Here is a 21,728-nt window from a genome sequence, read left to right as displayed (position 1 = left end):
CAAGCGATGATACCATGTGAGAGTGCGCAACGGAAGAAGAACACGAACACAGAGGAGGAGAGAGAGACAGCAGAAAATGAAGGAAGAAAATCTGCACTGACTGTAATAAATGCTGAATACAAAACTGTGGACTGATCAGCCCCTGCACGCAGCCCGAAGCGTCAGTGAGGGCACCAGATCAGGCTGATGATGACGGCAGCACCGAAGACGGAGGAAGATGACGGAGTCGGAGTGTGCACCTACCAAAGGAGGGAAGATGATAATACAACTGATTGCCAAGTGGGAAATGGCTATAAATAGCCAAAAAATCCAAAAACTGGCCGACCTGAAATTTGAGGCCATAAATATGTCCGACCAGCATTTAATGCTGGTAAAAATGCTAGGAATGCTCAGAAAAATCCCGGAAAGGGTGGACAATGTCCGGCAGGTGAGGCAGGCTGAAGAATGCAGAAACTGCCCCGGGAAATGCACATAAAATCCTGACTGGAGGAGAAAAAGCACTAAAATGCAATAAACTGAGTGCTCTAGAATGAGCTACCTCCTCCGTCAAAACAAGTGATAGACAAGTCAGAGCTCCTAAAGTCCTCGTCTGACTCAGACTGAGGCTCACAGGCAGGAGATGACAAGGCATGACAAACATGACTGCTAACAAAGGGGCGCCAGTTTTGGGCCCAATAGGGTGTCCAATGTCCAAGATTATACGGTAAAGTGTGCATTTCAGTTTTGTGAATTTGTTAATTGTTGTAAATAGTGCTTAATTAGGTTATTTACCACCCTATCCGAGGAGGAAGGTTGTTTTCATGGTTCCATTGCCGGGATACCACTCAATCCCTTGATTTGGTGGACTTGAGGCACTTGATTGTATGCCAAAGCTTTGTGCTAGTGCTGAATTTTAATCTCAGCTGAGAAATTACGGCAATATGTCTTCATACAGTGAGATGAACTCAAGCAGTGATGATGCCTCTCAGTATTAACATTCACATGGGAATGAAGGAAATGCAATGCCTGACCTTGGATAAGGCTCAGACCATGGATAACAAGCTAAAAATGTTGCTATTGGGCAAAATGCACAGCCTTTAGGGTATAAGGAGACCGATGACCAGCAAAGTGAAGAGGAATTTGATGACCGGTTCAAGAATCGGATGAGGATAGTAGCAAATCTCTTTGCTAAATTGGCAAAGGATCCTCAATTTACTCGATTTTTGAATGCTACAAAGAAGGATAGTAAAGGCAAGAAGAAGAAGATGTCTTCTACACCTTGGGACAGCAAGATGGACGGAAGATAATGCCAAACCCTTCATTTGAAGCTCCCAAAGATGCTAATGAAATAAAACAGTTGATACCTACAGGGCAAGGAATGCAAATTCAAGGCCATCACGGAAGTGCCAATCTAATGGATTTTGGATAGCCGGGCATGCATGCTATGATGGGGCAGCCATGCACTTCAAAGATCGCAAGAAAAGCAAAAGAGGGCAGCTGATCGCCATAGATGTGCTTTGCAGTTTGCAGAGGGTGATTATGTATTACTGCGTTTTGAAAAGGCAAGGCTGAAACAGATGAAATGAAGAGAAACATTGTATTTGAAGTTGATATGAGATACTATGGGCCCTTCTAGGTGTTGGAGAAGATCAGTGATGTGGCATATCGGCTGAAATTACCACCACATGGGCGGATACACAATGTCTTTCATGTCAATTTGTTGAGGCATTTTCATGATGATGTGTCAAAGGATATGTCTGCTGAAATTCAGCTTGAGGTTGAGAGGCTGAATGAGAGTTTGGTAATTGAGCAAATTTGGCACATTAGAAAAAAAAAAGTCAAAGGTAAAGTTACCAGGAGATACTTGGTGAAATTTCAGAATTATTCACCAATGGATGCCAAATGGATGGAAGAGGATGACTTGGCAGACCATCCTCAATTGTTACAGCTTTACCTAGATGCCTTTCAGTTAGAGCTGACTTTAGTTCAGACTCCTTCAGGTCCAGCAAAGCAAGGGTCTGGAGTATTGCCCGATGCTCAAGGGGAAGGTAGCACTTCCACTCCTTCAGTTATGGACATCTCTTGTATGTAGTAGATCTTGGATGTATTCAACGTGCATCCAAGGTATTGTGCTGACAATATGTTTGCCATGAGGTTACTACTTAGTGTACTAGTGAGTGTGAGATGTATGCAGATGAGTATGAGTTTCACTTGGGCATTGGAACTATACTTGTATCAGCTTATGATCAATTTAGCATGAATTTTATCTCAAATTTGAGACAAATTCTGATTAGTTTCAGCTCAATTTTTGATTAGCTTGAGAACCATTTATGGTTTCTTTTGGAATCAGTTTGCATCAGTTTTTGCATTGATCACTGGTCAGTTTTTGCAATGAGTTTGTGATCAGTTTGGGGTCTCATTTGCAACAATTTGTGATCAGTTCTCAGATCAGCAAGTGATCAGTTTATGATCAGATTACGCTCAGTTTTCAATGGTTTACATCTGGTTCCATGGATAACAGCATATGTTATGATGCTATTGATGTTTTAGCTATGGTTTATACTTGGTTATGCTATGCTTTGGTTTGGTTTTGCTAGATGAGTTGAGCTCATGAGAAATAGACATATCATATGATAATTTGACAATGTTTTTGAGATTCTTTGTGAGTCTTATGTTATGTTATGATTGGTTGATAATTTTTAGCATGTGCTAGGCATATGGAATGGTTGAGCAATAGTGCACAATATTGTGTTAACTATGATGCCTTGTGGAAATTCGAATCTACTATTTTGCTTTTGATGCATTTGGCAGTGCAATCGAGGACGATTGCAAGGATTTTAAGGGGAAGGGTTGTCATGAGGACATGTATTTTTGAAACCTCACTTAACATGTGGATTAATTTTTAATCACATGGTTAAGTAAATGTTGCACATGTGAGGTGTAATTGGGATTAGAGTAAATTTATGAGCTTGGGACCTAAGGAAATCATGGGGTGTCAAAGGCAAAAGTTACTATAAGTTATGCCGCAGAGATGCTTGGTGGTATTTGGTGCCAGTTGTTGGCCTAGGTTATTCATTTGGCCATAAGTATCAGTTGGTGATACTAGGGAAGTTGTGTTTAATAGTATCTAATGCTAATCTGATGGTCAAAGATGGCGCAGAGACACTCGGGAATGGAAGTTGCCTAGCCAATCAAATTATTTTTTAGGGTACTAAAATAATTATTAGATTAATTATCAGTATTTATAGGCTGAAATTAATATTTAATTATGAATAATGCTGGAAGAACCATTTGGGAAGGTTGCCACTTGTAAAAAAAATGCCCATGTAAGATTAAAAAACGTCATTAGAGGCTGGAGAGAGACATTTTTAGTGTATTCAGTGTGTAAGAGAAAGAGAGGAAATGTTGTTGGTCTGATTTGCAACCATTGGAAGACCTTTTGAGGTAGCCAGGGGCAGGAGAAGACCAATTAAGAGCAGGTAACAACATCTATAGGCTGTTGAGATAGGGTAATAGCAATAAATGACTGATTTTCTTCAGTTCTTTGCATCTAGAAGCTGTTGAGATGTTGAGATAGGAAAGCAACTGTAAATGATAGATTTTCTTCCGTTCTTCTCGAAGAAAGTTTGAATTTTCTCTCATCTCAGCATTCTCTCTCATCTCTCAACCTTTCTGTAGCCTTGCTCCGAAGATTACAGCATTGAGGTCACCAAAGGGCTGAGAAATTTCATATTTCTTTACTGTAAACCCTAATGTGTAGTAGAAATTAGGGTTTAGCAGTAGTCTCAGGAAGCATGCTAGAAATTGGAAGCTTCAAGACTAGGATTCAACAGGGCTGAAGCTGTTTTTAGCCTATTCAAGTGGAGGGACTAGCAAATCATTGAATTTGGGGGATTTTCCATCTCCAGCAAAGCGGGTGAAGGCCAATTGATTGCCCAAATCAAGGGGCAAATCAGATTGAAGACTTGTTGGTCATTTTGGACAGCAAGGGGAGTTGGAATATGGAAAGGGATTGGGAGAATCCCATTGTACATCAACTTATTCTTCAATTAAGTTAAATAAATACTAAAAAGGGCACCAGTTTTGGGGTTAACAAGGCGTCCAATGTCCAAGATTATATGGTAAAGTCTACATTTTAGTTTTGTGAATTTATTAATTGCTGTAAATAGTGCTTAATTAGGTTCTTTACCACCCTATCCAAGGAGGAAAATTGGTTATAGAAGGTGCAATGGATGCCCCAGAAATGGATGCGTAAAGTGCAATAGGCAAGTCACTAGCAGACCAATCAGCCAATTCTTCAGTAGTAGTAAAGGATATAGGCTGTTGGGGCTGCTTGCGTGCAATATATCCGGTAGCCGTTGGGGTAGATAGAGCAGATGGTGCAGTAGTAGGAGGCATAGCTCCATTGGTTTGTCTAGTCGGAGTGGAGGTAGTCGCAGTAGTCTGCGGTGGTTTTCTAGGAGAGAGACCTTGGGCCTCGATACGACACTTATCGTCCATATGGCTTGAGCTATGGCAGTGTGCAAAACCTATTTTTTTAAGGAATTTGTTATCAAAGGGGTCGTGTTTCTTTGGTTTTGTTGGAGGAAGTGGTGTCACCCTTGTTTTGGCTTACCTTTCCATCTTGCAACTTCTTACCACTGGTGGTTTTTCCTCTTGAAGAGAAGGCAACCAACCCTTGCTCCTTTGAATGGATGTATGTGGAGGACTTCTTGTGGACTTGATCATGTAGCCGTGTGTAACGCAAGAATTGGTACTCAAACTTGTAGAAGGTTGGCAACATAGAAAGTGAGATAATGTGCTGGATAAAATGGAAGTATTTTTCGTGCAACTTGTTCAAGAAGAATGTGACTTGATCGTCATTTGACTTTGGGGAGCCAGCAATGGCAAAGTTGGTGAGTAACCGTCGATATTCGGTCAACTTGGCTTTCAGATCATTCCCTTCCTTAATGGAAAACTCCTAAAGCTCAAAATCGAGATCGATAAGTCGGTGAGATTCAAGGACTTGTTGTATGAAATTTGACCAAGTGGTGAAATTCGACCCGTTAAAACGAGTCTTATCCGTGGAGGCATTTTTGATTGTTGCAACAAGTGTGGTAGTGCTAGGAGATGGAGAAGGTGTGTAAACGCCTCGAACAACGTAGTATGCTTAACAATTATGATATTCGCTTGTTTTCAAGATTTAATATAAAAGAGAATAAACACTTAAAGCTGAAAATGAAAATTACTCACAAAATTACAGCCATGAAAATGTAAAAGTAATGGAGACAAGATTGAGGGTTGAAGATGGGCAACCACCCCCCACGAAGGAATGTATTTGTGCTCAACCCAAGTCCCTTAGGGAAGAGCTCAGTTACAATCAACCTGAGAGTGAGAAGTAATTCTCACTCTCACAAGATCATGCAAAGATGTACAAACACACATGCATTATCTATTATGCAATGATAAGAATTGATTTCTTTACAGTATGAGAGAAGAAAGAGGGGAAATTAGTCTTTCTCCATCGTTGATTAGCAGTACATGGATAGGGCTTGCTTCTTGTTACTAAAATGGGAGAAAGAGCTCGAGAAGGAGGTGCTGTAATGAATTTACAGGCTTGCTGTCCTATAAAACAGGAGTGATAGAAGAGGGAATATGGAGGAATTTGATAATGGAGAAGTGGGGGATGATGATGGGGATGGATGGGGCCAGTTTCTGGCTATCTGTGGGTGCTGTACATAAGTTTACAGCAAAGAAAAATGATGTTGAATGAAGAAAAACGAGCTCTTATTTATAGGAGAGGGAAGAGCTAGTACAAAAGGGGAAAGTGGAGTAGCACAAGACAAGTGTCCAGCCACATGTCATGAGATGTGACAAGTGGTGGGACACTTGGAAACTTGTGTGACAAGTTGTCTCTTCTCTATGGCCTTTCTTTTTGGATTGAATATTGTCAAGAATAGAAACAACCAAATTTAGTAAGCACAGTCAGAGTACATAATTTACTATTTTTAGAATGACATCCCTACTTCTTAGTGTCAGAGTGCAGAGGTGCGGAAGCGTAGGACTGAGAGAGAGAGAACGCAGAGAGAGAAGGGAGAGAAAGAGACAGTGGACAATGAAGATCTGCTGTATAAAGAATGCTGAATACAAAGATATACACGGGCGCAGTGCGCTGGACTGCGTGTCTCCACCTCGACGTTGCGATCTGCTGTCCACCTCGAAGTCTGCTGCAGTCTGCACTGTCTGCTGTCTGAAATCTGTGAACAGAGACAGAAATCTGCACGGCACCGGTCTGTAATCTGCGACAGAGAAGAGTGGCCAGACTGCTGGAGACGTCGACTATAAATAGTCGAAAACAGCCATGAACTGGGGCGCCAGAAATAGGGCGCAGCCTGGAATAAATCGGCTGCAGGCAGTCGGACTGCACAGTCCGACTGTGCAGCAGCCTGCTGGTCCGACTGTGCAGCAGCCTGCCCTCCAAACAGGCTATGATCTCTAACACCCCCTCTCAGAGCCTGGACAGGGCAGAAGCCTGAGGGATCTGGAATGTTGCCGAAGGAGAGCTTGAGGAAGCGCCTTCGTAAACAAATCCGCAAGATTGTCCTCCGTCTTGCAATACTCCACAGTGATGGTCTCATCCAGAAGCTTTTCTCGGATGAAGTGGTACTGGATCTCAATGTGCTTCGTCCGGGCATGAAAAACAGGATTCCTCGCCAAGGCAATGCAACTTTCATTGTCACATCGCAGCAATGTAGGACGAGTCTGGGGGCACCCAAGCTCCTCCAACAATCTCCGAAGCCACACAACCTCGCATGTGGTGGAAGACGCGGCCCGATACTCCGCCTCAGTAGACGAAAGGGCTACCGTGGGCTGCTTCTTGCTACTCCATGAAATAACACCTGCGCCCAAAGTAAAGCAGTAACCTGTTGTAGACCGCCTGTGGTCCACGTCACCGGCCCAATCCGAGTCGCTCCAACCTGCAAGTACAAGATCTGACCCATCTGTCCCTGCGGGGTAATGAATCCCCAAATCAGACGTCCCCCTTAGATACCGAAGTATCCTCTGAGCAGCCTGCCAATGCACCGTCTTAGGTTCACTCATGAACCCTGCCAAGAGCTCAACAGCAAAACATAGATCAACCCTCGTGTTGAGAAGCCAAATCAAGGACCCTATCAACTGTTGATAGCGGGACGCATCCGCCAAAGGAGAAGCTGAATGGGAAGTGGCCTTCCAGTTCGGATCCATAGGAGTAGAGAGGGCCCGACAATCTTCCATCTCAAAAGACACCAAGAGCTTCTGTACATATCTCTGTTGGGAGAGAAAGATCCCCCTCGGAGACTGATAAATCTCATGGCCTAAAAAGAAATGGAGTAGCTCCAAATCCGTCATCTCGAACGTCCGATGTAAAGCTGACTTTGTCTCCTGGACCTGCTGTGCATCATCACCTGTGAGAATCAAATCATCAACATATAATACAAACAGCACACAACCATCCTCGGAAGTGTGAACATATAGCTGCGGATCGGCCTTGGACCGCCGATATCCCAACTGAGACTAGAGGAACAAATCAATCTTCTCGTTCCAAGCTCGCGGGGCCTGCTTGAGACCATACAGGGCCTTCTTCAACCTGTAGACTTTTCCATCTGAAGAACCAAAGCCAGGAGGCTGCTCAACGTAGATCTCCTCCTTCAAATCACCATTCAGGAAGGTCGACTTCACATCCAACTGATAAACATGCCATCTCCTATGGCCAGCCAAAGCAAGAACAACTCTAATGGTTGCCATACGAGCTGTGGGGGCAAAGGTGTCATGACAGTCAATCCCTGGGCGCTGGGCAAAACCCTTAGCAACAAGGCGAGCCTTGTGCTTATCCAAAGTACCATCACTGAGATATTTGGTCTTGAAGACCCACTTGACTCCAATCACCTTCTTCTTCGGGGGGCGTGGCACAAGTGACCAAGTGCCATTCCTCTGAATAGCCTCCAACTCAGCTTCCATAGCTTTCTTCCATGGGGCGGATTGTAAAGCCTCCTTCACGGAGGTGGGCTCTCGATCCTGCATAACACGGGACATCAAACAATAATTGGAGCAAACAAGCTCCGAAGAATGCGCCTGGTGCCTCCGTGACCGCCGCGGACTATCCTGCGGTTTCCACTCCTCAGGAACCCCCTCGATCCCTGAATCACGGAGTGTGTCACGGGCCCAGCGAGGAGGAGGCCGAACCTCCCCTCGTCGTTCTCCATCAGTAGAAGACTCTGGAATGTCCACCGGTGGTAACTCCTCAGAAGGGTCCGGTGGAACAGTAGACTCTATGTCAGAAACAGAATCATAATCAAAAGGCACAGGCTCCAGTGGAACTGTAGAAGGAGCCAAACTCTCCCCTGGATCTCCAAGAATGGGATGCTCATCACCCGTTGAAGAAGCCGGAACCTCCATAAACCGCACATCACGGCTAGTATATACATCCCGCTTGACGGGATCATACAGTCGGTAGCCTTGGGACTGGGAGCTGTAGCCAACAAATACCTGTTTTCGGGAAGCCGCTTCAAATTTGTCACGGTGAGCCTTGGGAATGTGAACATAGGCATCACACCCAAAGACTCGAAAGTAAGAAACATTTGGCTTCATCCCAAAATAAGCCTCAAATGGAGTCATCCCTGCCACGGCCGAAGTAGGGGATCGATTAAGGATGTGGACTGCAGTAGCAACAGCCTCGGCCCACAGAACCTGAGGGGTCTGTCGGTGCTCCATCATGGTGCGCGCCATCTCGATCACACTGCGGTTCTTCCGTTCTAGAATACCATTTTCTTGAGGAGTATTGGTATTGGCAAACTCCTGGTGAATTCCTCTATCTGCACAAAACCGAGCAAATTCATTAGACACAAATTCACCTCCCTTGTTGGATCGCAAGGTCTTCAACTTCCGGCCTGATCGGTTCTCCTCAAAGAGAAGCCAATCCTTGAAGTGCGAGAAAGCTTCTGACTTTAGTGCCAAAAAGTAGGCCCATGTCATCCTGCTGTAGTCATCCAGAATCAGCATGAAGTACGAGCTCCCACGCAGGGACTCATTCCTCATAGGGCCACATAGATCCGTAGATACTAGCTCCATCGGTGAAGTAGACCGCCGCGAAGCTGTGTGGGGAATGGCATCTCTATGCTGCTTCCCCCGTATGCAGGAGACACATGGCTGCTGGCTCACCACTATATCCGGCAACCCTCGAACAAGCTGTCCACGTGACGCCCTCCGAAGATAGTCATAGTTCAGGTGACCAAACCGAGCATGCCATAATTCAGACTGTGACTGTGAGGTAAGAAGAAGAGTAGAGAGGGCAGCCGTTCTCCTCATATCCAGATGATAGAACCTTCCTCGATTCACGATCAAGGACTCGCACAGTAGAACTGTCAAACTCCACCAAAAGACCAAGGGAGCAAATCTTATGAACTGAAAGGAGATGGTACCCTAATCTTGGTACATGCAAAACCTCTGAGGTATGGGTGCCACCTCGTCCATTCGGAATAAGCTGCATCTTACCCCGACCTGCAATAGAAACTGAAGAGCTGTCTCCAATGAGAACCTGCCCACGCGAAGGTCGCAGCTGGGCAACACCATCTGATGAAGGAGTCATGTGCCGTGAGGCACCACTATCAACAATCCACTCTCGAGCTTGGGGAGCCGTCATCGCAGCATCAGAAGCATTCGGTGAAGCGTCCTCAATGACAACTAAATGTAGAAATGCAGTTGATGAGGGTGCAGCCACCGCTCCAGAATCCTTGGTTTCCTTCTTCTTGGTGTCCTTCGAGTCTTTGTCAGGGCAATCCTTCTTCCAATGACCAGTCTTTCCACAAATATGGCATGTGGAGTCTTTGTCCTTGTCCTTCTCCTTGTCCTTCTTGGACTTGTTATCCCCCTTCTTCTTCTTTTGGTCCTTCCCCTTCTTCTGAGAGGCTTGACCTGTCAACGCCTCCGACTTGGAAGCATTCTGTCCCTTTAACTGTTCCTCTTGGTCCAAGACCATAGGAACCAACTCTTCCCACCGAAGAGTAGACTCTCGCCCCGAAGCAATAAGGGCAGAGTAAAATGTACCGAATCGTGGCGGCAACTGGGACAAGAGTGTGATCGCCATGTCTTCGGAGGAAATCGGCTTCCCCGCATTCTGAACCTGCATCTGTAGCTGCCTTAGCTTGTTAATGTGTTCCCTGAGCGAAGAAGACTTATTGACGGACAAAGTCCGCATCTGGACCTCCAAAGAAACCCTCTTCATCAGGGTCATCCGATTGTACATTTGATCAAGCTCCAGCCATATCTCACGAGCCACCGTCAAGTGCTCGATGTGAGCGATCACGGCTGTAGTGCATGATAGAAAGAGAAAGGATCGAATCCTGGCATTCAGTTTGTCCCAATGAGACTGGGCCCTGGCCAACTCCGCACGAGCATCGGAAGAGAGTTTGGACTCATCTCTTACCGAAGGCCGGTCAATATCTTCTTGGACCAACTCCGCTAAATCATAGGACTCAAGGATGGCCAACATCATAACGCGCCAAATGCGGTAGTTGTCGCCGTCGAGCTTCTGATCTATAGGAAGAGCCGGTAGGACAGGCACCTTCCGGTCCATAATCGCCTGGAACTCCAAGTCCATCTCTGTAGACATCTTCACCTGCAATGCCTTCTCAAACGCAAAAGCAGCTCCCTCTGACTGGGTAAACTCAGCCTGCTAAGGCTCTTCCGCGTCACGAAGCTTCTTTACCCGCCGGAGGCGATGAAAAAGCAAAACCTGCACTTTTAGGTTGAAAACTCAAACTTCCTCCACGTCAAACAGCAGTAAACAGCAGCAAATCCACCACCTATACTCCTTTCCTGTGTGCCCACACTCGTTTCAGCCTTGTTCCAAGGCGCAGCCCTCCTGTCTGCCCTTAAACGCAAAAAACGCAAATTTGTGTCGCGATGGAAACTCCTCTTCAGGTTGATTCTGCGCTCAGTCAGCCCTCAAACACTGCTCTGATACCATGTCAGAGTGCAGCGGTGCGGAAGCGTAGGACTGAGAGAGAGAGAACGCAGAGAGAGAAGGGAGAGAAAGAGACAGTGGACAATGAAGATCTGCTGTATAAAGAATGCTGAATACAAAGATATACACGGGCGCAGTGCGCTGGACTGCGTGTCTCCACCTCGACGTTGCGATCTGCTGTCCACCTCGAAGTCTGCTGCAGTCTGCACTGTCTGCTGTCTGAAATCTGTGAACAGAGACAGAAATCTGCACGGCACCGGTCTGTAATCTGCGACAGAGAAGAGTGGCCAGACTGCTGGAGACGTCGACTATAAATAGTCGAAAACAACCATGAACTGGGGCGCCAGAAATAGGGCGCAGCCTGGAATAAATCGGCTGCAGGCAGTCGGACTGCCACGTGGCAGTCCGACTGCACAGTCCGACTGTGCAGCAGCCTGCTGGTCCGACTGTGCAGCAGCCTGCCCTCCAAACAGGCTATGATCTCTAACACTTAGGACTAGCATTTTTAGGCTAATTCGAGGCTCCTAAAATTTAGGGACCTCCTAAACTTTAGGGACCCTCCAATATAGGTGTCATATGAAAGCTTTTTCCGTGTACATCACAAAAACGTTATCAAAATCTTCATGTGACTTTTCTATGCAAAGAAATGTGCATTTCAAGCTTTCAATCCACACATGCACATTGTACAAGCATTTCATGATCATGCCATCTTGTTGATTGTAACTGTCTGTTCTGGCGGATCTAGCCCACACATCAAGACATCAATCCTTTCCGTGTGCAAGTCTAACCCTGATATGCGTGAGTTCTGGTCATAGGCGCCCAATCGGGCCATATAGGTGGAAGTGTGAACTATCTTTTCTCTAACCCACTGCGTGGGTTCACCATAATCTGTGACCAGCTCCAATGCACTTTTCTTTATATCTAATTAGTGCAAAGGAAACAAATTTAATAAATCATTATATATGAAAAATGATACAAATTCTGTTTCTATAGAGTTGTGACAAGGTGTGTTATGGGGGTAGGGTGGATGGGGTGGGGGAGTGGAGTATGCTTGGAAAAAAATCTGAAGTGCCCACCATACATACAAGAAGTGTGTATAGCGGATCCAAATGTGGGTTAGGGCAGGGACTGGGTATGGACATACTAATTGCCTGTGGAGCCCAAGTTGAAGGGATAGGGACGCAGGAAGCAAAGGATGGAAATCCTTGCATAGGAGTGATCCAAGAGATGCGTGATGATAATCCATAAGCAGAGGATGCATATCCTTGTGTCTTGAAAGGTCGTGTGGGGGGGTTGTGAGTGTTCGGGTTAGAGAGAGGGATGCTCATCACAGTTGTCCCAGAGTGAAAGAGTGTGGTATAAGTGGAGGGAAGGTGGAAGGTACAATGCTAAAGGGTGGCATTTTTCCTAACGATGCACTAAGAGTTGAAGTGAATAGAGGATAGGTAGATGGTGGGATGGAGAAAGAGAGTGTTAGGAGCGGAGATGGAAGATCCAACTCCTAGTGTGCTTTGAGTGGAAGTGGAATGTAATACTAGGTTTAGAAATGAAGATATGAGTAGATCAGAAGGTGAAAAAGATAGTGGTGGGATGGGAGGAAGCTAAGAAGTGTGGTTTACTTGCTCAAATGAAACAGATGGGAGGGATATACCTGATAAAGGGTATTTGCTTCGAGGGCCTCATCTACTTAAGTTAACATACTAAAAACCATCCAGATCTTGCATAACAAGAGAAAAAATGGGAGAGGGTTTTGGCTCATATGACTCAAAAGGGTTATACGAACTTGACATAAGGTCTGGTTGAGATGAAGGAGATGGATCGCCGGACGCACCGAATGTCGTGGTCCCTCCAAGGTAAGAGAGGTGGCTAGTCTCAGCAATTGGTCCAGATGGAGCAGTATCACTCATTGGAGGAGTGTAAATCGAACTGTATATGATGCGCAAGTACTCGTCAAACTCTTTATTTGTAAGGTGACCAAAATGAGAAGAAGAAGACGGTAAAGGTGAAGATGCGTCTATCTCTTCCTTGAGACCATAATGGCTTCTTAGAGCCTCAATGATGGAGAAGCATAATAGGGTGTCATAGGAGTCTTAGAAGAAAGTGCTTGAGACATTATGAATTAGAATCGAGCCGTGTGTGAGTCTCGCATAAAGACTAGCCTCCATAATTACCGTAGGATACTCTTTAGAATAGCACCAACTTAGATACCATGTGAAGATATGCTAGGTTTTGCATTGAAGAAACACATCATGTATGACTAAGACCGAAACACAAAGACTCAAACAGAGACAAGCAAAACTCAAACCCTAAACGCAAAACGTAAAACACAAAAAAAAAACACAAAACTCAAAGACAAAGACAAACACAGAGAGAAGAAACTTTGAAGTGAATGAATGTAAGAGTGTACAGAATGCCCAAGGGCAGAGCAATGCAATGTCAGAGAGTAATGTCCGCCGAAGACGGATCCCAAGTGCTGTGACCACTAGTTGGAGTGTGGAAGATGAGGAAAACAATAAACGTTGATCACTAGAGTGTCAGGGAGTTGAGGCGATTGCAGAGGATGATGCTTGATGATGAGGGTGATAGCAAAAGGTCGGAAACGCAGTAGTAGATGGGCTGCGTGGAGGAAAAACACAATCAGCTGTCGCCTACAAGCAAGAGGGCTAGAAGCAAGGTATATAAGATTGCCTGATGATGTGAAAGGGAACTACCAATTGTTGCCTGGCTGTTGAGGGGTCGAATGCAAGTTGGAGGAGGTAGTTTGATCATTGATGGTGATTGATGGGACTGAACGCAGCAGGAGGGAGGGTGCTAGACAATGGGTGATAGTTGTAGAGGAAGGTGCCAGGCAGTGCAAGGGTTGATGGAGGAGTGGTAGCAGTCTCGAAAGGTAGACCACCATATGGATGAAGGTTGATGGCTGAAATTTGCATTGAAAAAATGAGGTTCAATGGTGGGCAGCCTGTCTATTTACAGATGTTGAAGGGTTTCCCAAAAAATTAGGGTTTTGGGGGACCATTGAAACTCTCTTGAATCGTGCACCAAGTTTGTTTAGTTGTTCATTAATCAAGTGTGTTTTGGGGCTATTTAAAGATGCTAATTAGCTGTAAAGTATGTTTAGTTCAACACGGCCACCATCGTATATACCCACTAGCAGGGCTCTGCCAATGAAATACTTGACGAGGGGGTGAGATAGTCCCAGATGGAGGTAAATGTGAAATGGATGCGTAAAGTTCAATGGTATCGAAACTCATAAACCAATTAGCTAGTCCCTCAGGGGTAGTGAAAGAGACTGTTTGTTGAGACTGTCCATATGCCATATGTTGAGTAGCTGCGTGTAACAAAGGAGCAAATGGGCCAGTAGCAAGAGCTGTAGCCCCATTGGATTGGCTGGCCGGAGTGGAGGTAGTTTGAAACCAGCTTTCCTTCTCGGATAGGGTGGTAAATAACTTGATTAAGCACTGATTACAACAAGCATAAAATTCACGTAAACTAAAAATACACACTTAATCACTTTTATCTTGGACATTGGACACCTTGTTGTCCCCAAAACTGGCACCCATTGCAGTATTTCTTTATCTTATATTGCAAATGGAAGGAGTACAACTGAGATCCTTTGATTTGCTATGCTAATTGAAATGCCTCTTGTTGTCAAAATTGACTAGTAAACCTCCAAACCAAGTTCTCCCTTGGTTTGCTTGGGGATTGACTTTCACCTCGCTCCTTAAAAGACAAATTCAGCCCCAAATGTGATATGGTTGGCTAGCCTCTTGAATCTTCTTGAATTTCCTTAATTTCAGATGTTGGAATTCAAGTCCTAGGCCTTCAATTTTGAGCATGCATCTTGAGGTGGCTATCAAACCCTAATTTTTACTTTAATTTAGGACTTATATAGCAAAGATTAACTGAAATCTCTTCCTTTAATGGCTCAAACTGTCAAAAAATGTTGAGATAACTTGAGAGATAGTTGGGGTATGAGAGAGAATGCTGTAAAGAGAGAAATTTTAGAGTTTCATTGCGAGAAACGTTAAAGAGCTATTGCTACCCTGCTCAAAGAACCATGGAAGTTATCACCTACAGCTTAGGACCACCAGAAAGATTGTTGCCCCCTCATGTATGCTGTCGTTTGCACCAGGAGGACCTTGGGCTGCTATTACCTGCTCCTAGAGGGCTCCAAACTGCTGTCACATGTTGTAGGACTGACCCTCGGTGGCTGCAAATCACATTAACAGCCTCTCCTTGCTCTTTAACAGCCATCTTTTCTCTCACAATGGTTGGAGTAGACTTCCACCAGCCCCTAAAAACGTTTTTACCACTTGCATGGGCAAGTTTTGCCAAGTGGTAGCCTTCTAATCCCATTTTTCAGCATTATCTAGCTTATTAAATTAATTTCATTAATTTTAAAAATTAATTTAATGATTATTCTAGCGCTCAAAAAATTAGTTTCACCAACCAATAATTAAATTGGCTAGCCCAATTTGTCTTCCAAGTATCCTTGAGTAGTTATTGACCCTTGCTAGTGGTTGTGATGTTTCTAGGGAAGTGCTTGTACTGCTTTTGATGTAAATAATTCAACAGACACTGAATTTACTTACTTATGGCTTAATTTGATTTGTCTTTCAAAAGGAAGCCCTAAAAGTAGTTCAGCCATCAACAAAGCGGGAAGGTTTTTCTGCTATTCCTGCTGTGAAATGGGATGATGTGGGTGCACTCGAATCTGTTCAAAAGAGCATGGAGTTTTTTATTTCAAGACGAATAAAGCATCCTGAAGACTACGAGGTAGGTTTGCCATTGTTGTATTGCCATTCTTGCCAGTTACAATGCCTCTTGCTTATAGTTTTGGATGGTGATTTGCAGGCACTAGGCTTGGATATGGATACAGGTTTTCTGTTGTATGGTCCCCCGGGTTGTGGCAAGACTCTTGTCGCCAAGGCAGTAGCCAATGATGCTCAGGCTAACTTTATCTATATAAAGGTGTGACTGCAACTAACATGAGTGAATTTGCAGTTAATTCAATGTGATGAAGCACTTTATCTAACCTGTGGTAGGGCTAATACAGACTTTACTTGAAATTTAGTTTCAATGTGACTAAGTAATGCCTGAGCTTTTCAGAATTTTGTGTTCACCTATATGGTGTTCCAACTAACCCATATTAGCTGCTTCTGTTTTCATGTTTTCTCATCCTTATTGAAGGTAGCTCACTGATTGTTTCAGAATAGTCCAGATTTCTTTGCAAAAGCCTTTTGCATGAAAGTTCTGTAGGTCTATTTCAGCTTTTCTTCTGGGTTCTAGCTTGTCTTTTCTTCATTCAATGTGAGCTCATGTCTTGAGTTTCTGGTTGAGGGTTTTATTTCATTACAGCTAAGCTATCTTGGTCTGCATCTCTTCTTAGTACTTAGATTAAATTTGAGGTTGTCAGGCTGCAACAGTCTTTTTGCCTAGGGTTACTGCTGCTAAGTTGTTAATTGTTAACTCCTTAGGTGCAAGGCAAATGTATGCTACAATTCTTGCATGTATGATATGTGCCTAATGCCTGGAGCAACTCTTAAAAGTTTCTCAGGTTCACAATCTGTCTTGGCAGCCATCCGTTATCCATGACTGCAAGACATCATATGTGATCTGCCCTTTTGACCACATGAGTACTGGTAACAAGATTTCTCATCTCATTCTGGAAGGTCTGGATCTAGTGGAGGGTAAGCAGAGAGGATGGTTTTGTGAGTATTTTTCTCACCATGCTTGGCTAATCATCTTCTCATACTAGGTGGAGTGGAACCTATGACAGTGGTTTTGGCACAGCAGTTTGTTGTACTCCGCTAGTTGAAGACACGATTTCAATAGCTGGATGAATGGCATTCTAATGTGCTGGGTATCATTCTCCGGTTCTTGTCAATGTGGGTAGTGCAACGAAATTCAAAGACATTGCATAAGAGACTGTGCCTCACCTCAAGCTATCTGACAAAGATCTCTCCTTTAAAATAACAATCCTAGTTTTGACAAAGTTCTTGTCTTCTCTCAATCAACTCATCCCCATGACAGTTGTTTTGACATCCATATATGCTTTCATTGACTATCCTTTGGTTCCTGCATTGTGTGATGGTCCATTATTCTTTGGTCTGGCTGAAGTGTCTGCATGTTAACTTGCTAGATCCTTCTTGTGTTTACCATCCAACACCCAACATCCACACCTTGGCACATGCCCGTGTGTCTCACTTGGTATTCCAGTTGTCCCTTTGTTAAGCCTAGGTCATGAAAGGGTTATGCTAAAGTTACAAATCCATGCTGGACATAAAATTTTCCATCAATGTGTTTCTTACTACCATGCATATGTTCTTGATTATGCATCTGTCTGGGCATTCTGAGAGAGAGTGTAAGCTGCATATTCATTCAAAAGTTTCATCAGGGTCCAGAGCTCTTGAACAAATATGTGGGAGAAAGTGAGCTCTCTGTACGGATGCTGTTTTCTCGTGCTCGATCTTGTGCACCTTGTATCCTCTTTTTTGACGAGGTATGGGCTATTTTACTAGTCATATGATTGCAAAGTTAAGTCAGGTAGGAATTATTTTTGAAACCACCCCATAAGCAGACTCAAAAATTTTTACTCGCTTTTGTAGATGGATGCTCTTGCTCCAAGGCGTGGTATGGATGGTAATGCTGTTGCAGAGAGAGTCCTGAATCAGGTAATTTTAACCATATTTGAAGTGGTAATAACATTTTAGAGATTAACATGCTTACTTGATCGACCCTGAAGGGATAAGCACGTATTTCAGTTTTTGAATGTGGTTTTATTTGCAGCTTTTGAGTGAGATGGATGGTGCAGAGAAGCGCAAGGGTGTCTTCATGATAGGTGCAACAAACAGGTTATAATCTAAGTGATGTCTGTACAAACACGTAAAATCTGTATTGATTTTGATAATGTTTTGCTGAGTTGATTATAGGAAGTGATCTTGTGAGTTATGGAAAGCGATTAGTCTTATAGTGGTGATATACATGTCTTAAACTCAGAGAGAAAGGCCCTTCAGTAACTAAGATAATGGAAGCAGGGAAGAGGGGCTGTGCAAGATGTGGAAGAGTTCCCAAAGAATTCCCAAATTATATGAGATTTGTAAAGGAGATTCTTCAAAAGCACAAACTATTGGAAATGTGAGATGAAACACAAAGAGTGTGAGATGCAAAGAGGGAGAATGACTCTGAGAGTGTTTTTTGACAAGGGAAAAAAAGAACATCCGGACACAATGGGACCATGGGTACACAGTCCTTTTATGTAGGCCAAGAGGGACACCAAATTGCTTGACCTTTTTGATGCACCTCAAGCGTGCTCACATGGTGTGATACATGATAGAAAACATGCACACACACCACGAGTGTGTTCAAACATTAAGGGAGAATATTCCTAGCATTCCCCCTTATGGGTGGCAAAACTTTTGACGTGAAACACAAGTGCATCCTAGCAAGGTGGGCTTACCTTGTGCAAGGAAGTGTCTAATCCCGGACTATTACAAATGCATTGGAAAGGTCTGATTCCTAGAATGCAACAGTATCTAGCACCATCACAAAGAAAGTTACAAATATTCTTAGAGATGCTTCACCTTTATTTTTGTACCTTTGTAGAAGTGTATACCTTGGGATATTGGGCGATGCCTTCAGTCGGAGAGAGCAGACTAGACACACCATGTGTGGAGTGGAGTCTCCAATCAATGAAGATGTTGATGAAGGAAAGGCTTTGGTTGTTCAAGGATAATGGACCTTAGTTTGGTGAGTGTTTCCCATTGTTCATTTGGAGGGTGTGTGTAGACATGATGTCCAAAGACATTGAGGTGGGAATGAGATGAGTACTTGAGATTAGAGGTAGCTTGAGCAACAGAAGAGTAAACTGGGTGACTTTGAGCCCTCTGAAGTTGGTGTGGATAGGAAGTGAGACATAAGATAGGGGCGTGGGGCCATTTGGGTGTGCTTTGCTTCTGAATAAACTAGACTGATGGTCTCATCTATGCGGTTGACTTGGGTAAGCTAGTTGTGGCAAATTGAGTGAGTAATTGTGGATATTTGGCCAACTTTGACAATCAAATCATCTCTCTCAGTGATTTTGAACTCTCCGAGTTCGTGGTTGAGATTGATATGTTGGATACAATCTCAGGCCATATAGCAGTTGACTAGATGTGCCCAATGCTTAGATGCAAGGTCAAAGTGCTGAATTTGTGAGTGAAACTCTGGTATAAGACCCTGCATCAACTCCACGATGGCTTTGGCATTTCTGCTCTTCCAAGAGTGAACTACCTCATATGAGAACCAACAGGGGTTAGGCTGGGGTTCTTGCCCCTGAACAAGTTCCCACAAGCCTTGGGAATCCAAGACATGCTACATCAAATTAGACCAAGTGGTGAAGTTAGTTGGCTATTGTCAGCACGGGTGGTGCCCAAAGTTGAGGAGGTAAGCTTGAGGTAATTAAGCTGATTAGGATGGTAAGTTGAGGAGGTAAAGGTGAAGAGATTAAAATGAGGCTAAGGAAACCTATAAAAAGAACCTTAGGGTTAAGTTTGTTGGAGTGGTCTCTTTAAGCTTGGACTCAACATTGGGATAGCTCAGGGTGGTTACCTTATGAGTGTGGGCTGGGATGACCCTCTTTGCCTCTAAACTTGGCAAGGGATGTGATTTTTCACCTATATATTTGGTGAGTGTTGGGACCGCTGGTACAAAGAGCATTGCAGTCAAGCTACTTGGGGTCTTGTACATGTATGTATGATTGATTGCATCATCTTATTAATGCTGGATGGTCCTCATTCTACTCTCAAACAGGCTAATAATTAATCAAATGGAATCACTCAGTTAAATCTGGATGTGCAGACCTGACATGATAGACCCTGCAGTGTTGAGACCTGGTCGCCTTGGAAAACTGTTGTATGTACCTTTGCCAAACACTGAAGGCCGGCTTTCCATCTTGAAGACATTAAGTCGGAGAAAACCACTCTCTGCTGATGTGGACCTTGCTTCAATTGCAGGCAACAAGTTATGTGAAGGATTCAGTGGGGCGGACCTTACTGCTCTAGTATGTTTAATCCTGAGCACACGAGTTTATTTTTTGGTTCTTGTATATTTGGATTTATTCTTTTGGTTGTGATACTAATTTTTAAGGTCAGGTCAATGAAGCATGCATTGCTGCCTTGCAAGAGAGTGCAACTACACCTGGAGAGAAGCATGAACCTTTACTAGTTTGTACTCGACATTTTGAGATTGCCCTTTCACAGATTTTTCCATCTGTGTCAAAACAGGTTGATCATGTTTGAAAGTTTTTTTGTATTCAATCCTAAGATTTGGAGGAAAGAATTTTAATGTGACAAACTGTTACAGGATCTGTTATACTATGAAGCTCTGCCCAAAAAGTTCAATCAAAGACAGGGGATGAAAGGGATCCCTTCAGAGGCGTTCTTATAGTGGGATCCTAAGGTCTGAATGCTTTTCACCACACTATCTTCCAGTCTTGCTACAGGAAGTATACCATACCATGAGGCTTTTGGGTGAAGTTCAATAAATGACAAGGAATGAAAGGGATCCCTTCAGAGACATTCTTATAGTGGAATGGCAAGCTTTGAAGCTGTCTTCCACTCTTACCACAGGATCTATACTATACCATCAAGCCCTTGGATGAAGTTCAATTGAAGACAAGGAATGAAAGGGGTCTTTTCAGAGGCATTCTTCTAGTGGGGTGGCAAGTTGTGAATGCTTTTTATCACGGGCTAGCTTCTACAATGCTGTCTTTCGAGTTTCCTGATGTCATAGATTATCTATCTTTATTCTCAGAAATATTTGCTTTCTCAGTGGAACTGATGAAGAGGAATGGTGCGTTGTCCTGCTGTCTAAGTTGTGGCAGCTGAAAATAATTGTGTCACCTTGTAACTGATACTCAGGACTCCATGTAAGGGGAACAGCAACACAAGAGGGAAGGAGCAGCAATACTGTCTAAGTTGTGGCAGCTGAAAATAATTGTGTCACCTTGTAACTGATACTCAGGACTCCATGTAAGGGGAACAGCAACACAAGAGGGAAGGAGCAGCAATACTGTGTGTTGTATAATAATGAGAAGACAATATAGTCTAATAGATTAGTCTGTTGTATATCCTGTCCTTCGATAAGCTATTGATGGAGCAGTTCATGTGGCCAGATCAAGAGATTGTTGTTGGATTGGTGTGTTTTATTCTGTTCCCTCTTACTTCATTTTTAAATAGTCTGGTTTGCATGGTCAGATGGCGTGTGGATAAATCAGGAATTGGTAGGGTCCCCAATGATAACTAGGTGTAACTTGAAAGGATACATGGAAAGTATGATATTTAATGAGTCACTCACCTTGATTCAGCCCAGAAAGGTGTAATTTCTGTCCACTCTGTTTTGCATTGACAATATGGTCGACATTAAGGTAATGATACTGTGTCTAATCATACTCTTTGTCCAGTGATGTAGACAAGGACATGGACTTGTAATTAAGGTAATGTGATCTCTTTTTGGTGATCAGAGGACATGTGCTGGTAAGTATAAAGGTTATGTGGTCTCTTTTCCGTGATCACACCACACTATGGAATGCTATGGTGTTGTCCAGCCACAGTTGAATTCTTGTTAGACTGTCAGGGCCAAGTTTTGCAACCCAATTATGGCTCTTGGAACATTCCAAGATTACTCTGCATGGACCATTTACATCTCCTGGAGTCATCTCATTACTGCTGTCCCACCTGAACATGTAAACATGCGATAAGCTAAAAGCTTATCATAAGGATTGCCC

The 21,728-nt window shown here is 43.7% G+C and overlaps 1 protein-coding gene across 3 annotated transcripts in view; it reads left to right on the top strand.

Moving 5' to 3' along the window:
- Window positions 1-21,121, top strand: part of LOC148024359 (putative AAA domain-containing protein C16E9.10c) — a 34,466-nt gene extending 13,345 nt beyond the window's left edge. The window contains exons 3-10 of one of the 3 annotated variants that reach the window (XM_087693976.1): window positions 15,587-15,739; window positions 15,818-15,934; window positions 17,361-17,465; window positions 17,572-17,637; window positions 17,753-17,817; window positions 19,802-20,003; window positions 20,095-20,226; window positions 20,306-21,121. In XM_087693976.1, the coding sequence (XP_087550102.1) occupies window positions 15,587-15,739; window positions 15,818-15,934; window positions 17,361-17,465; window positions 17,572-17,637; window positions 17,753-17,817; window positions 19,802-20,003; window positions 20,095-20,226; window positions 20,306-20,389 (924 nt within the window). In that variant the 3' untranslated portion in view covers window positions 20,390-21,121. Of the gene's footprint in view, window positions 1-15,586; window positions 15,740-15,817; window positions 15,935-16,541; window positions 16,606-16,721; window positions 16,852-17,360; window positions 17,466-17,571; window positions 17,638-17,752; window positions 17,818-19,801; window positions 20,004-20,094; window positions 20,227-20,305 lie in introns of those variants that run through there. The other 2 variants (XM_087693977.1, XR_015693292.1) reach the window with 2 other exon arrangements.
- The last annotated feature ends 607 nt before the right edge of the window (window positions 21,122-21,728 follow it).

The sequence above is a fragment of the Lygodium microphyllum genome, chromosome 15 (assembly GCF_053477565.2).
Source record: "Lygodium microphyllum isolate KBCC chromosome 15, Lygodium_microphyllum_v1.1.10, whole genome shotgun sequence".
Lineage (NCBI taxonomy): Eukaryota > Viridiplantae > Streptophyta > Polypodiopsida > Schizaeales > Lygodiaceae > Lygodium > Lygodium microphyllum.
The sequence above is the reverse complement of the archived record's forward strand: the minus strand, read 5'-3'. Positions and strand labels throughout refer to the sequence as shown.